The following is a 15,743-nucleotide window of genomic DNA, read 5'->3' as shown; positions in this document are numbered from 1 at the left end:
GTTGCGCGGTAAACGTCTTCTAAAAAAATATTGCCTTCGTTGAGCGCGAACATCAACCTCGTTCTATGATGAACGTATAATATACGCAAGTGACGCAGATCGAAATCAGTCTGTATTTTGCTTCTCTTCGTAGCGTTGTTTACGGCGGTTGTCATGACAGCGAGGCGGCCAACACGGGAGCAAACTACGGCGTGGGACAACGAGTGACGCAGAAATTGAAGCAGCATTGTCATCGCCCATCGTCTTTAAACAGTTTATACGATACGCGTCGCCCAGTGCACGATTATAATGGTTCTTAGTTAATATTTGTTTTGTATAATAATTGTAGAAATGTTTCCTATGTATGAGCCATACATGTACGGTGTGCGTTAATAATCGCAGAAGTCCATGAGCCGAACTAATACTTCTATTTTTTATAAAATCTAAATGAAATCCTTCTCAAGAACGTCAGTTTTTCGGTAATATTAAAAGTAAAGCCGTTTGACCTTGAAAATTCTAGCCTGCAGCGCTTTTTCTTTCTATTTAGTCAATCAATGATTATTATTTTTCACCTATTCTCAATGTCACAAGCCTCCACTGCACTTATGACAGAAAGTAGTTTACAATTGACACATTTAAGAGAAGTATAAATCGAAAGGCTTAATTGATTCAATAATAAAAAAAATTATGGGGAATCATGTCGGTTACTATTGACAAATAATAAAGTTTGTTATATACTAGTTAAGTAAAATATGATCAGGAGTAAAAAAATGATAAACTTTTTACTTATTTTACTAAATATAATACTATAATATCAAGGTTGTACAAGCGTTTCAAATTTTCTTTCATTCTTACTAGAATTTCCGGTTTATTGCCGATTATTCTGGCGGTATTCTTTATTCGTTCTTTTCTATAAATAAAAATCGCACGGATTCAAATATGACAATCAGGTGGGTCATGTAACTGGACCATTTCGACGAATCCACCATCCAGGAAAGTGCTGACATGTTCCGACGAATTTCCAGAAGAACATCGTTTAGTAAATCTTTTACCATGTTACTTATTGTTTTAGACTATCTAACCTACCTGCTGTCGCTGATGACAATCCTGAAGTTGTAAAAACTGAACTTTATATGCATGGTACGGATATCCCTACCATTATTTTAAAATCCTCCAAACTGATCTTTTTGATACATTATTTTGTAGTCAGGCTACGAATGCTATTTCCAGTATTATTTGTAACATTTTCCATTAGTTCCATCTATAATGTTTTCAGTGCGAATTAAATTATTAAAAAATTACAGGAAAAATTTGTTACACAAAAGCCTTTTTGATAGTACGTGGTAAAAACTTTGGCCCTTATTTCAGAGATACCCTGTATTTTTATCAACAAGTTTTATTTACATTATAAAACTTCTTACACATAAATTTTATGCATAACGTGAGGCCAGCCAAAAAACAAAAAACCAAAATTCAAAATAATAATAATAATCGTTATACCATATAAATATATACAGAGCCTTCATAAATGATCACAATCCACGTGACCAGTAATTTTGTTTGGAACAGTAATTTTATTTATTTCACGTTGGCAATTAAATTTCGGTAAATTTAAAACTATAAGATCAAGATTACATCAAAACATTCTGGTGGTTAGTGTAATTTTTCACGAGATTTTTATTCAACCAGTTACAGATCGCATTATATCGAGTGTAAACGTAACGGTTTGTCGTTGTTCATTGTAAACGAATCATTATTATTGGTGACTCTAAGATTTAGGGATTTTTAGTTGACAATACCAACCGTGAAATATTGGTCGCCTAAGCTCGGCGGTCACATGGCTTGTAATCATTTATGAAGGCTATGTACTTTTATAGTTCTAAAATTGCACACGTAAAATACAATAGACAACTGTACAATATCACAGTTACAAAAATATATTATGTGTTATTATCTATTTCGTTTTCTATCCATTCGCTGATTTTATGAACGTTAGTGTAAACTCCTGGGACATTCTCATTGAAACAACCCATACCCCAAGAAACGATTCCTGCTTGGAAGTAACCCTTAGTACCCACAGCTTTACACATCAGCGGTCCACCCCCGTCCCCTGTACAGGCGTCTGTGCCGTTCTCTCCTCCAGCGCATAGAAATGAGTCGTTTAGTATAAAGTACGGCCCCAGAGCGGTTTTCCTGAGAAGGTCCTGGCATCTGGCGTGATTCACAAATGGCAATTTCAGTTTCTTCAAGGTATCCGAAGCTGAAATATCGAGAAAATTTTAAGATGCGCAATAGATAATATTTAATGTTTCTATCTAAAACCAACGGGAAATCTTCTAACCCAAAAAAGTGTTCAAAGACATCAAAAAAACGTCTAACCCAACGCAAAAACAGTTAACCTACGCTACTGTAAATCATTCGATGCAACAAACAAATTTTAGGTACACTCAAAAAAATAGTTATTTACGTCCCAAGAGCATCAATTATTACTATTATAAAAAATCTTGCATAAGTATAACCACTAAAAAGTATCGAAAATAAATTTACAGCAAAATAATCATGATCCAAGGCGTCTGTTAAAAAGATGGGGGGTCTCTAAGGCCGGCTTTTGACCCAAATTAGATTTTGGGCTAAAAATTTCGAAAAAAATTCCTACAGTGTAAAAATAAGAAGTCAATTCGGATTCAGCTTTCCCAAAAACGCTTTTATATGTATTTTCAAGATTTTTTTATAGGCTTTTTTCCGAATTGACCTTAAAATGACCTTGACTCTGATGTGATAAGAGTCAATGGACCTCGGATTCGGGATCGGCGATCCCAGAAACCCCAGGAGACCCTAGTCAAGTCTGGTGATCAAGCTTATATTATTTTGTATTTACTTACATACCCTGCACATAAATTAATTTAACAAAACCACCCCATCCACCCTCCTTAAAGGGGGGGGGGGGGGTAAAAAGGCTAAAAATAGTGAATAAGAGTGAAGGTAGTTCATAGAGAGTTCATAGTGTACTTTATTAAGTAAATACATTTTTGACAGTGTCGAATCTTTCCAAAAACGCTGTATACAAGCGGTGAAGTTTTCATTTTTTGAAGGGGTGGTGGGGGTGAATAGGGGCGTGGGGGTGGTCCGTTTAGGGTGGAATTGACTTCTTATTTTTAGTAGACACTGTAGGAATTTTTGTCGAAATTTTGGGTCATACAGGCGGTCAGTTTGAATTATTGTACAGTAAATCTATTTATTTGTTGTTACAATTAATTCATAAATATGCTCGAAGTAACAGCAAATGACTTTGAGCGTTCGGTGTTGATATCTGGATGTTCTGGACATATGTTTGTCCTTTTGTAATTGCAACGGATGAAAAGACAAAGAGAAACATTTAGAACATCTAGGTTAATACCGAACGCTACTATTATATTATTTGGAGGTTATATTTTCCTAACCATTTCATCCTCCATCTGACCTCTCACAAAAAATATCTAACATCACAATTTTGAAAATTTTTACAAAGTATTCTTACTTGCTTTATTGGCAATCTCTCCCCAACCAGCCACAACGCAATGATATGGCTCCAAGTCTGTGGTTTGTTCCGGCGATGGCAAATTCAGTGTTTTAATGGTGCTCTCGTCTCCAACCTTGAATTCTTTTTTTAGAATTAATAAGGCAGCGTCGTTAATTAGAGTTTCTTTGTTATATCTGGGATGACGAATGATTTTCGAAACGTAGCTTTTTTCTTTATCGGTGCTGACCTGTAATGAACGCTTTTCTTTTCCGCTTACCACCACAACTAGGTCTTCAGAAGATAGACTGAAATAAGGAAGATTGAGAATAATAATTTTAAACAAGTTTCCTCGAGTATTCTACAGGATGATTCAGGGTATTCAATGGGTGATTGCTGGAATCAAAATAGATAGAACTAACCCTAACGTCAAAGATAAAAGCATAGTTTTTCCGCAATATTTTGAACAGTAGAAATTTCTAACAAATTCGATCTGCAGAAGTTTATCGTCGCCAGGGGCAGAAAAGATTTTGGTAACTAAAACAATTAAAGAAGTTGTATTAAAACAATTAAATAAAAGAAATTTTAATTAAATGCTATATAACATAATACATTTTCTACTACGTTCAAAAAGTTCGGAAGAAAAATTGGAATGGAATCTTTATCATTATCATTAGCGGAATCATAATCATCATCATCATCATCATTAATGGAATCATTATCATTATTAACTCATTCCTAGTCTAGTATTAATTACGGCTCTTGTGTTGACAAGGTATTTGATGCAGTCCCAAAAGTAACATTCCATTGGATGTAAATTCACACTACGAAGTGTGGATTGTTGTTGTCTTGTCCATGCCATCAATTGGGAAAAACAGTATTCACGTGATCCGATCTCTCTATCGGATAATGAGGCGGGACTCCATCTTGTAAGTAACACATTATGACGGAAATTTAATAGAATTACCGGAACTTACTTACGTTACTATGAAAGTGCAAATAATATTTGGGTTAAATCCTCCCAGGAATTTCAGTTAAATAACCGTCAACTATTCCACTATTTTAAATTCATGTTGAAACTGACTATTCTAAATTTCAATCGGAATCTCGTCTGAAAAATTGTGAGGATTTTTAACATTTTTAACCTCTTGCGATGAACGCTGTTTTATCCGCGAACAAGACTTTTAAAGTAAAATCTAGATCGTGTTTGTAAAGATTAAAATTCTTGGATAAAGTTACGTTCTAATACATTTTTAACTGGAATAAAGTGAAACTCCAACATTTCATGCTATTTGCTGGATACTGTTATTTGAGTTTTCCTCAACCATATCTAAAATTTCTTCTTCTTGGCTAACTGTGGGAACTACTGGTTGACCATTCCGAGTATGGGGGTTTCCATTTCCCTCAATCTTTAAACCTTGGAAATAACTATCTATCCTGTCGGTGCCTACTGGGATAAGCTACTGCATAAATTCTTGTTGCATCCGGTCGTTCATATTTTGTTGAGAATAAATAGAAATTATATCATCATTTATTATTGGTACACAAGATGTGACTAGATATTTCTGTTAAACGTATTTTATTTACTTTAAAATTGTTATTTAAATAAAGCTAATTTTTTCGATTCAATGATGGCCCCTATTTTTTTTTCGACATGCACATTTCGGTCATTTTTTACTCAATCAACGATCAGAACCATGGGAAATTTTTTGATATTTCGAGTAATTTCCGAGGTTTTTTTTCTTTCATATATTGTGACACCCCGCTCTGCCTCACCCACCGAGTGCTCTACTCAGGAACAAGGGGAGATTTGTTTATATTTATTAGCATGGTCTTGAGTTACAGAGATTTATTGCTTTATTCTCATTACCATTTTTATCGGGGACCACACGCAGGCGGAAGGTGTTGAGCGACCCAGGTCTCTGGTAGGCTGCCACAGCCACGTCCCCGAGCCTGCCTTAGGTCACCCATCCAAGTTCCAGCCTGCGTCCGTGATCGAAATCCATCGGCCAAGATACCCGGCTAGACGGGCCCCTTGCTATAAATAGTAAATTAAAGCATATTTTCAACTGTATCGTCACAATTACTTGCATGTTGAAAATTTGTAAAAATTGTATGTTATTTTCTTTTTAGGTATTCTCCTTATATTGTTGTAAAGAAATTTCACCATTTTCGAACAGAAAATTTAAACCGTCAAAACCGCCATCAGCGCTTTCGCACTACGGCGAGCGGCAGTTTCGATATCAAAGGAACAGCTGGCTGCCGCATGTGAATTTTGTTTTTCAATTTAAAACGTAATGTTTCAGATTTAGACCATTAAAAGTTGCCTTCTATCACCCTTTTCAAAGGACGAACTTATTTCAGAAACACCCTGTATTTCGAGGGTTCTAGAGCCAAGCAAATAATTGAGTAATTACATATAATTCTGTTACTTTTTTATAAATGCACGCTTTTTAATAAAAAAGTATTTACGTTGTGTGGTTTTTAAAAAATTAGCTGTTCCTAGCTCACTATAAAAACGTATATATATTACTCACTCATTTACGCTGTGACTGGCAGTCAGCACCACCTTCTTGTTAATTAAAGAGCCTCCACATTTAAATTCAAACTTCCCGTCAGCTGTTTTACTGAATATAGCAGCCATCCACGGAAACTTTTCGTCATTGTTTCCAAAATTTATCTTGTTACTAACTGATTCATTTTTAATTGCTTCCAATTTGCAACAGATGAATTGCCCTTTGATTCCATCATCACTTTTGCAAAATATTGGAAAATTTAAAAATCTAAAAAAAAAGAACTTAGGCATTGTACTTTTGATACATGTAAAAGTTAAGTGAAAATTGATGTTGAAGTTATACCTTCCTTGAATGACATTTCTCCCATCTGTAATAATCTTACCGCCTCCGCACAGATAGTGTCTCACGCACTTACAGTTATGTAAAATTTCGATTAAAGCATTGTCATCGCTTACAGACCGTTTGTCGATTCTTTTTAAACTCCCCACCGAAGTGCTTCCAATGGGCATGGCTGCCAGCAATACGGTCCATATCACCAGCCCAATCATATCAAATAAACAGTACTGCAAAACACATAAGACGAATTAAATTCATACATGTATTTATATACCAACAGTTATCTTATAAGCGTTGAGGTTATACTTGGGTTAAATGATAATTTAATGATAAGAAAACTGACTTTATTTAACTGGCCATTTTTGCCTTAACGGAAAGAAAGCTTTTGTTTCATATTTAAAAGTAAAAACGTCTTTGTTTGCTTTTACTCCCGTTTCCGGGAATTTGGTAGAAACAACTGAAAAAATATATTTCTTTTTAAAAAATGCATGATTAGTTTTCAAAATATTTGAAAAAAAAAAACGAAAATTTGGAAATCCGTTTTTGTTTCATTTCAGCCTTGTTTGAGGTCATACTGAAAAAAGAAGAACATTTTCTCACGACAACTTTTGCCCTCTATCGAATGGCATAATCAATTTTTATACGTAACGTTTCGTCTCCCGAGGGCCATCATCAACTTATTTTTTTAAATACGACCCTGGAACTTTTATTACATTTTTTGCAAGTCTTCATGACCTCCAATACTGTACTGCTTCAGCCCGAACCAGATTCAGACGTTTTGCTTAAAAAATTCATCTTCAATGTATTCGTTCCAAAATCTAAATTTTTTATTTAGATTCCTATTTTTATTGGATTATCGTACATTTTAAGTATCATTAGACCCTGTGAAATCCACCTAGTTATTTAAACTATTACCATCACACGTTACAATAAAACATTGTTAGAATTTGAATCCCGTGCTCAGTTATTTCTAGGTTTCTCAAGTACTCAATATTCAAACAAATTTCGATCTATTTTTTTCAGGAAACGGAAACGTTTTTGAACATTTACTGTAATTTTTTAAAGTATAATATTAATTTGGAGTTTTGGTTGTTCACATTCATAATCTAAATAAAAATTTTGATAAATTTGAAATGAATACATTGAAAATGAATTTTTCGAGACAAAACATCTGAATCTGGTTCGAACTGAGGCAGTACAGTATTGCGAGTCATGAGGGCTTGCAAAATATGTAGTAAAATTTCCAGTCGTATTTTAAAAAAATGAAGTTGATGATGGTCCTGGAGAGACAAAACGTTACATAGAAAAATTGAATATGTCATTCGATAGAGGGCAAAAAGTTGTCAAGAGAAAGTGTTCTTCTTATTTCAATATCACCTCAAACAAGGCTGAAATGAAACAAAAACTGATTTCCAAAATTTGCTTTTTTTCAAATATTTCGAAAATTAATCATGTTAGCCTTGATATTTTAGAGCATAATGTTGGTCCTCTGATTATGCAACTTTGCCCCCATTTAAGCTACTTCTTATCTTTTACCGTTTCCTGTAGTGAGAAGCTAATTTGTAATAGTCTGTATACAGGGTATCCCATAAAGAGACCAACCCCCTGATAACTTTGCAGGATCGAGTTTTATCAGATAAAAGTTGTAGCATGTCAACAAACCTTATTTTTATGACCTCGGTTTGACTACATATCTAACCCAGAGTGTTTGATTATTTTGCCCATAAAATGATGCTACGTATGAACGGTTTTTATCTGCGAATTAAATACATTACCGATGAAGCCCGAATACTTCCGTACATGTTTTATCTCCGTGTGGTTTATGTTAGTGACGTTACTGACGTTACGTATAAATCATATAATAGCCATTTTGGGCATTTTGTAAACATTGTTGCCGTTAGCTGTATTGAAGTGTTTTAAAAAGGGGTTTACAGTGGATTTGTAGTTATCTATTTTTAAAACTTTGGCGTTTTTATTAACAATTATTTGCAGTTACAAAGAATGTCTAAATCAGTATCGGAAATGCAAGAAAGAAAATAAAAATATACATTTTTTCGGTTTCCTAAAGGAGAACAATTGTATGATTATTACTTTTTATATAGATAATATTAAATTGCTTATAAAAATTGTTTAAATATTAAATTTTTATAATATAAATTGTCCTTTTAGATGTCGATAGAAAAATGTGGACACCCAGAATTAATAATGCATGGATAAAACGATTTCAAATTTACATAACTACTGTAATACCTTTTGGAAGTTAAAATGACATATTTTCTATATTCATTATTCAGTTAGATAACAAATTTGATTGCTAATTGTATTTGTAACTACCCAGGAAACACCATTTATAATTTATGTAAAGATGTACCTCCAGTTCAACATCCCTGTCCAAATTTTCTTTGAACTATTTAATAAAGTAACTTGTAACTCTGCGAATTTACTACCACATAAAATCTATTAATAAAAATGTTAGTAAAACTCCTAATATAAAAAATGTTAAATTAAATATGTGTATAATTTGTTATTAGGTATTTTATTTCAACAAAAAATTAATGAACACTTAGCAATTTTATTTTAATATATTAGTTATCTAATTTATCATCCCGGTTAGACAGACACTTTATCAATTAAGTAAAAATTGTGATAAAAGCATTTTGTGTTCATGTTCAATCAATATTTCGAATTGGCAACACTTTCTTCAGATATCAATTTTTTTTGTCCAATCTGGCAACGTTTAGCATCCAGTTTAAATGGACAAGGTCAACGGCGGCATCTGTGCCTTATCAAAGGAGTGTCGCATATGGGTTAGATATGTGGTTTGACTAACCATAAATTTCAAAGTCAAATCAAGGTCAACTTGAAAATATTAATAGAACACCCTATTTTTTATGCCAGCAGATAGAGCGAGAAATTTAATATTTTTTCATTTTTTGTGCACATATTGATTAAGTAATTGAAATAAATATTATTATCAACCAACACAGTTTTATTTTTAATGTAAATAATCAGAATAAATAAGATGTAATATTTTTCCTAGAATAAACTTTCCTAATCTTTTGGAACTTCCATGCTCGTATAAGACACATGACCTATGATTTGATAATTTATAACAAACGTGTTGTTAGTTGGACAAGGTGTTGCAGGTTGCTGAACATCTTGAATAGTAGTAGAACTATGACCTAAACATTGTCTTTTGAATATTTATTGTAATTTTTCAATTTGTGTTTTGTTGTTTATTAATAAATTATGATTACAATTCCAGTTTTTAAAATTTTTAAATTGCTATAACTTCGAAACGAAATAAAATAGAGCGTAGGTATCTGCAGGGTGTTTTTAAATGAAGTAGTAAAAATGGTATCAGTGAATGTAGAGCCAAAAATAAGAGGATTGAACTAAAAATACCTTATATGAAAGTTGCACCCCTGAGGCGATATACCCTCTTAAAGGAGGGGAATGAAATTCACATTTTAATTTTTTTCTTTAACATAAGGAATGCTAGAGACACAAAAATTGGTATGAGTATCCCACTAATAAAGAGACAACTTTTCAATATTTGTTCGATCATTGGCGTATTTTGTAAAGGAGTGAAACAGGCAACCCCATTGCAATATTTTATTAGAAATTTTTTATATGAAGCAAATTATTTATTTAAAATTATTTATTGGGAAGACTGATTTATTGCGCATCTTTTTTACCGTTTGTAATTTTTCGATAAAACCGATAGTTTTCTAGTAAAAAAAGGGGTTATTGCGAAAATTTCTAAAAATAAAGTAGGTGGATGTCACTTTCTGACAACCAATAATTAGTACCAATTGATTAATTTATTATCAGAATAATTATGGCAAATAATATTTATACCAATGACGGATATGTCAACATGCTCCAATTGTCTTTCGAATCCAGAAAAAGTAGTAACGCTGCAGTAAAATTATACCACCAAAGATATTCAAACCGACCGATTCCTCATAGACAAACATTGGCCTCGGTGGAAAGAAGGCTTCGCGAAACTGGTAAAATTCAGTCCAGTCGTGAGGGTGCCGGAAGAAGGTGTAATGTCCGAACTATTGAAACTGAGAAAGCTACATCTAGAACAAGATTGTGGTACAAGTACAAGACAGGTGTCCAGGCAACTGCAAGTTTCTCACAGTCTTGTATGGAATGTAACTCATGAACATCTTTTATACCCTTTTCACCATCAACCCGTGCAAGAATTGAATGACCCTGATTTACCTAACCGCGTGGATTTTTGTCGATGGTACATTAATATTTCCCGGCATGACTTAAATTTCCTAATGAATATACTTTTCACCGATGAAGCTAATTTTCCTAGAGTAGGTGCAGTAAACCTTCATAATGTTCATTCATGGTCGGAAGAAAATACTCATGGGATATTTGTTTCAAGATGTCAACCTAATTTCAGTTTTAACGTTTGAATAGGAATTGTAGGAAATACTCTAGTAGGTCCTTTTATTTTTCCAGGCTTGGAGCGGCCGAGTATCTTAGATTTTTGAACGAAAATCTTCCAACATTACTTGAGGATGTAGGTACCCCTCGCTACACGTCATCGTGCATATGCCACGTAATATGGTATATGCACGATGGGGCGCCTGCATGTAGTACACTTGCCGTTAGAGAATGGTTAAATTTAAATTATCCGAATCGCTGGATTGGTCGTGGTCGTGATGCCCCTGTTTGTTGGCCTGCACGTTCATCTGACCTAACGCCCATGGATTTCTTTTTGTGGGAACACATAAAAAGTATTGTTTATGCCACTCCTGTTGTCTCCTTAGAAGAGCTACGCTTAAGAATATTTCAGGCAGCAGATGACCTTCGCAATAACCAAGAACTGTTTGTGCGATTGCGTTATAGATTCAACAGATGTATTAAATTTATTTTTATTCACTGAATGCATAGTTTATAATGGTTATTGCAGTATAACTAATTTTTAAACTAACTGGACTCATTAATATTTTATTGCTATATTTTTATTAGTTACTAGAAACATAAATTAATTATTATGTCCATATAATATCCTTTTTAAATTTATTAATTAAGTTTAATCAAGTTTCTGATATTTACAAAATATTTTATGTAAAAAATTTCAGGTAACAAAGTTAAATAACCAAACTTCTACGCTCTAGTTCGTCTTCTATCCACCCAGAAATTCTTTTGACATCTGTGTAGACTCCTGGGACATCTTTCAACCCGCATCCGATTCCCCAAGATACGATTCCGGCCTGGAAGAACTGGTTTGGATCAGAAGGCATCTCACATACCAAGGGACCGCCCCCATCTCCAATGCAAGCGTCTCTGTCCTCTTCACCCCCAGCACACATGAAGGAGCTGTGCAGGTCGAAGTTCCTTCCAAGCCTGGAGTTCTTCATAAGCGTCTCGCATTGGTTGCGACTAACGAAGGGTAATTCGACTCTCTTCAGTTTTTGACGATCTAAAAGAGCAAATTGGTTATTTTTTAATTTTTTGATCTTTTATTTAAAAAAAATATTACTCACTTTTTCCGCTTCGATCCTGTCCCCACCCAGCCACTATACACTTTCTGCCCTCCAAGTCAAAGTTTTGAGGTGGTAAACACAGCGTGTTTATATTTTCATCAACCAAAGGCGTATCGAGGATTAGCAAAGCAGCGTCATGATAGAGCCGGCCAGTATGTGCGTATCTGGGATGCCCGATAATTTCCGAAACATATTTTTTAGATTGACCTTCTCCAGGGAGATCGACTTTTCCATTTGCTCTCACTGTGAAGTCATTAGGATTCTTTCTGGAATCAGAAAAGAGAACCAACTTTAAATAAAACAAAAAGCAGATTCAATTATGTATCTAATATCATCAAGGGAGAAAAGAAAACATTCTGTCACTCTTCTGCTTTACAAATATTTCTATATACAGGGTGTCCCGAAATTAGGGGGCAATATTTCTACGGGGTGTTCTATGTCGAAAAAGATTACTTTTTCTTTATATAAACGTGGGTCCAAAAATTCTTCTTAAGGAAGTTATAGCCACTTAAAGGGGCCAATCTGATGATGGTTTTTTCTAAATAACTCCGAAACCAGTTGAGATAAATTTATAAAATTTGGTAACTAACTTAACTCTTACGTGCTCAGCCCGCTACTAAAACAAAATTTACAAAAAATTACCATAACTTTTTATGCATTGACTTTTTTGAGTTCTGACTGAAAAGTATGAAAATTCAGTTTTTTACTAAAAAAGGTACTCTTGGTTCATATTGGTAGAATGTTCCATTTTTGTGTAAAATCTATTTAAAAATAATAAAATAATAATTTTCAATATTTTTATCATCGCAGGTTTTAAATAACAAACATGCGTTTGGCGTCATTTGCATTGACAGTTCAGTTATTTATTCTTTGCGAAGGGTTATCAGTCGAAATGCGATATTTTACTAATGTAGAGCTAGCAGATATTCATAATACCCATTTCCGGTCAGACGAAAATCCACGGGCAATACGGCGCACAAATTTTCAAAACAGATTTGAAATAAATGTGTGGACAGGAATTTTAGGGGACCAGCTACTTGGATCAATTCAGTTTTCCGTTTGTCTGAATGCAGGAGGATACTTCAACTTTCTGCAAAATGATGTACGAGAACTATTGGATGAAACACCGTTACACTACCACCAAAATGGGGCACCACCTCACTTTAGCCATAATGTCATAAATTAGTTAAACGATCATTTTCCTGGCAGGTGGATAGGTAGAGGTGGTCCCATTCCATGGTCACTTCGGTCTCTAGACCTAAATCCTCTAGATTATTTTCTGTGGGGTAGGATGAAGGCTGTAGTTTATGTTACAGAAATAAATCATTTGGAAGAATTACAACAGAGGATTAATTTATTTGGCTGAAAATCAAATCACACAAAATAATTTTGAATTTTTGAACAAATATGAACCAAAAGTACCTTTTTTTAATAAAAAACTATGAAATTTCATACTTTTCAGTCAAAAGTTAAAAAAGTCAACGCATATAAAAGTTATGGTGAATTTTACCACCCTTCCCCCAGTGTTGGAACGTATGTGATGAAAATTTGTAAATTTCGTTTCAGTGGCGGACTGAGCACGTAAGAGTTAAGCTAATCACCAATTATAAATTTATCTCAACTGGTTTCGTTAGTTACAAAAAACCATCATCAGAGTGGTCCCTTTATGTGGCTATAACTTCATCAGGAAGAATTTTTGGCCTCATGTTTATATAAAGAAAAAGTAATATTTTTCGACATAGAACACCCCATAGAAATACTGTCCCCTAATTTCGGGACACCCTGTATTAACAAATAGGTGAAAAGTGACTTCAGGTACTTAAATTGTAGATAATTTAATTGCCTACAACATACAAACAATTAATTTTCCGATATATCGTCTAGATTTTCATGGCAAGTAAAAAAAGTGAAAAAAACATGTAATTTTGAAACTTATTTGCAATTTGCCAACTTCTTTCGGGTTACTTTATTGATATTATCATTCTATTTTTTTCAGAATTTTCTGGTTTTCTGAGAATGTGAATTACCATAGATATAATAGGATAAATAAACGGTATACCTGTACACACAGTGATTGGCTGTCAGCACGACCTTGGGGTGAATCAGTGTTCCACCACAGTGGAATTGGGTACTATTGAAGATGGCGACTATCCACGGAAACTCACCGTCCACTGCTGTCAAGTCGTCGTCTTTATTGTGGATTCTTGGTATTACAGACGTCTTGACACTACCGCAAGGAGTTTTAGTAGGACCAACCGGTATCACATTAGTTTGATCCCTGTCAGTGGGTTTTTGGGTAGTGACGACGTTGTCCAGTTTGCAACAAACTAATTCGTTGGTGATTTCTCCACCTTTGCATTCTATTCTGCGTATTCTAAAATTATATTTTTTGTATAGCAAATGTTAAAGTGTGCCTTAAACAACTCAAATCAATAGATGAAGTGCTTTAACATGAACCAGCCTAAAAAATTATTTTTACATCACTTGATATTTTATTTGTCATTAAAAACCAAATGTCATATACGTATGTATGTCTGCATAAGTAAGTGACAGATACAATATAATTTTCTAAGCGTACATGTTTATGTACTTTACATCCCCCGTACTATTCCTTTTGCTTGTTCGTTAATTCCGCGTGGTATGGTATGACATTTTGTAGTTCATCTTCGTATCTAATAGACGGTGCAATTAAGGTATTGTTTAACATGCACCAACTCTCTGTGTATACAGGGTGTCCGGAAAGGTCATGTCAAAAATGAAGGGGTATACAGGAGAGCTCAAAATAGTTGTAGTACATACTTCATAACAACAAATTTCCTATCGGGCTTCGTTGCGGAGTTATTCGCCTTCAAAGAAAGAAGTTTGAAAACAAATTTCAATTACCACTTCTAAGTTGTTATGACGACATCAATGAAATTTGGACAATTAAAGTAACTTATCGTAATGTTTATTTCCAAGCTTAAACTGATATTCAATATGCCTTCCATTTAAACTTATACTTCTTTGACAGCCAACTGGCTACCACTAATACAGTAGCCTGTGTTGGGCGCCAGGACATAAAGGCATTGATGGAATCAAGAAACCGAATTAACTTGCTAGCAAGGGATCCGAAACAGAGTTCATTGGCCCGGAGCCCTTCTTTGGCACATCTCCTAGTGTGGTCAGGGGGCTCTGGGCAGATGCACTGAATCAGAACACAAGAAATACTGGGCTTCAAGGTCAGGGCTGTCGGCAAAGAAGCTTTTGGACTCTGTAAAAGGAACAAAACTACTTGCTGAATAGGACTGAATAGTGGCACGCACAATAATAGCTCTGATAAGGCCGCGCTGCTATGAGACATGATTAGAACTAACCACTAGAAGAAGAATTAATGATTTTCTGCAAAAGTAAAAAAATACGCCATAAGACACCGAACAGAAATGGAAATCGAGACAACATATTTTATTTCGATATAAAAGCGAACTAAAAAAGTGGATTCAGAAAAAAATATATTCAATCTTTCGATTCGATTATGAAAATAATTTCAACAGGTCATTTTTATTATATGCATGACAACGTAGAAACGGGCCCCTTGAATGTGTCGGCTCCTCTCGATCGCAGGTCAAAGGACCTGGCCAGTACAACTACGTGCGACGCTACATTAATTCTTCAAAACATACCTTGGTGCAAAAATATTCTCTCCGAAGACGTCGATACTATTGGTATCGTTTTTACACTGGAAATGCCTCACACATTTGCAATTGTTTTTGGCTTCGATCTTCGCATTTTCTTCTTCATTCGATAGCTGCTGAGTCAATAGCCCTTCGAGAGATAACACTACCAGCAAAACGGCTATGCCCACCGACCAATACATTTCGAAAGCCAAGTTGGATATAATAAATGAATAATATAAACTTGTACTCG

General features: G+C 34.4%; 1 protein-coding gene across 1 annotated transcript; it reads right to left on the bottom strand.

Annotated features, from left to right (window-relative positions):
* Positions 1 to 1,576: 1,576 nt before the first annotated feature.
* Positions 1,577 to 15,743, bottom strand: LOC108912856. The gene is made up of 8 exons (XM_023455187.1): positions 15,500 to 15,743; positions 13,900 to 14,214; positions 11,841 to 12,106; positions 11,454 to 11,776; positions 6,334 to 6,566; positions 6,013 to 6,258; positions 3,497 to 3,783; positions 1,577 to 2,239 (listed from the first exon to the last, which is right to left on the bottom strand). The coding sequence occupies exons 1-8, from the start codon at positions 15,691 to 15,693 to the stop codon at positions 1,920 to 1,922; spliced, it is 2,184 nt and encodes a 727-aa protein (XP_023310955.1). The 5' UTR covers positions 15,694 to 15,743; the 3' UTR covers positions 1,577 to 1,919.

The sequence above is a fragment of the Anoplophora glabripennis genome, unplaced genomic scaffold (assembly GCF_000390285.2).
Source record: "Anoplophora glabripennis isolate ALB-LARVAE unplaced genomic scaffold, Agla_2.0 scaffold588, whole genome shotgun sequence".
In the NCBI taxonomy this organism is placed as follows: Eukaryota; Metazoa; Arthropoda; class Insecta; order Coleoptera; family Cerambycidae; genus Anoplophora; species Anoplophora glabripennis.
Note: the sequence above shows the minus strand (reverse complement) of the source record. Positions and strands in the feature narration are given on the sequence as shown.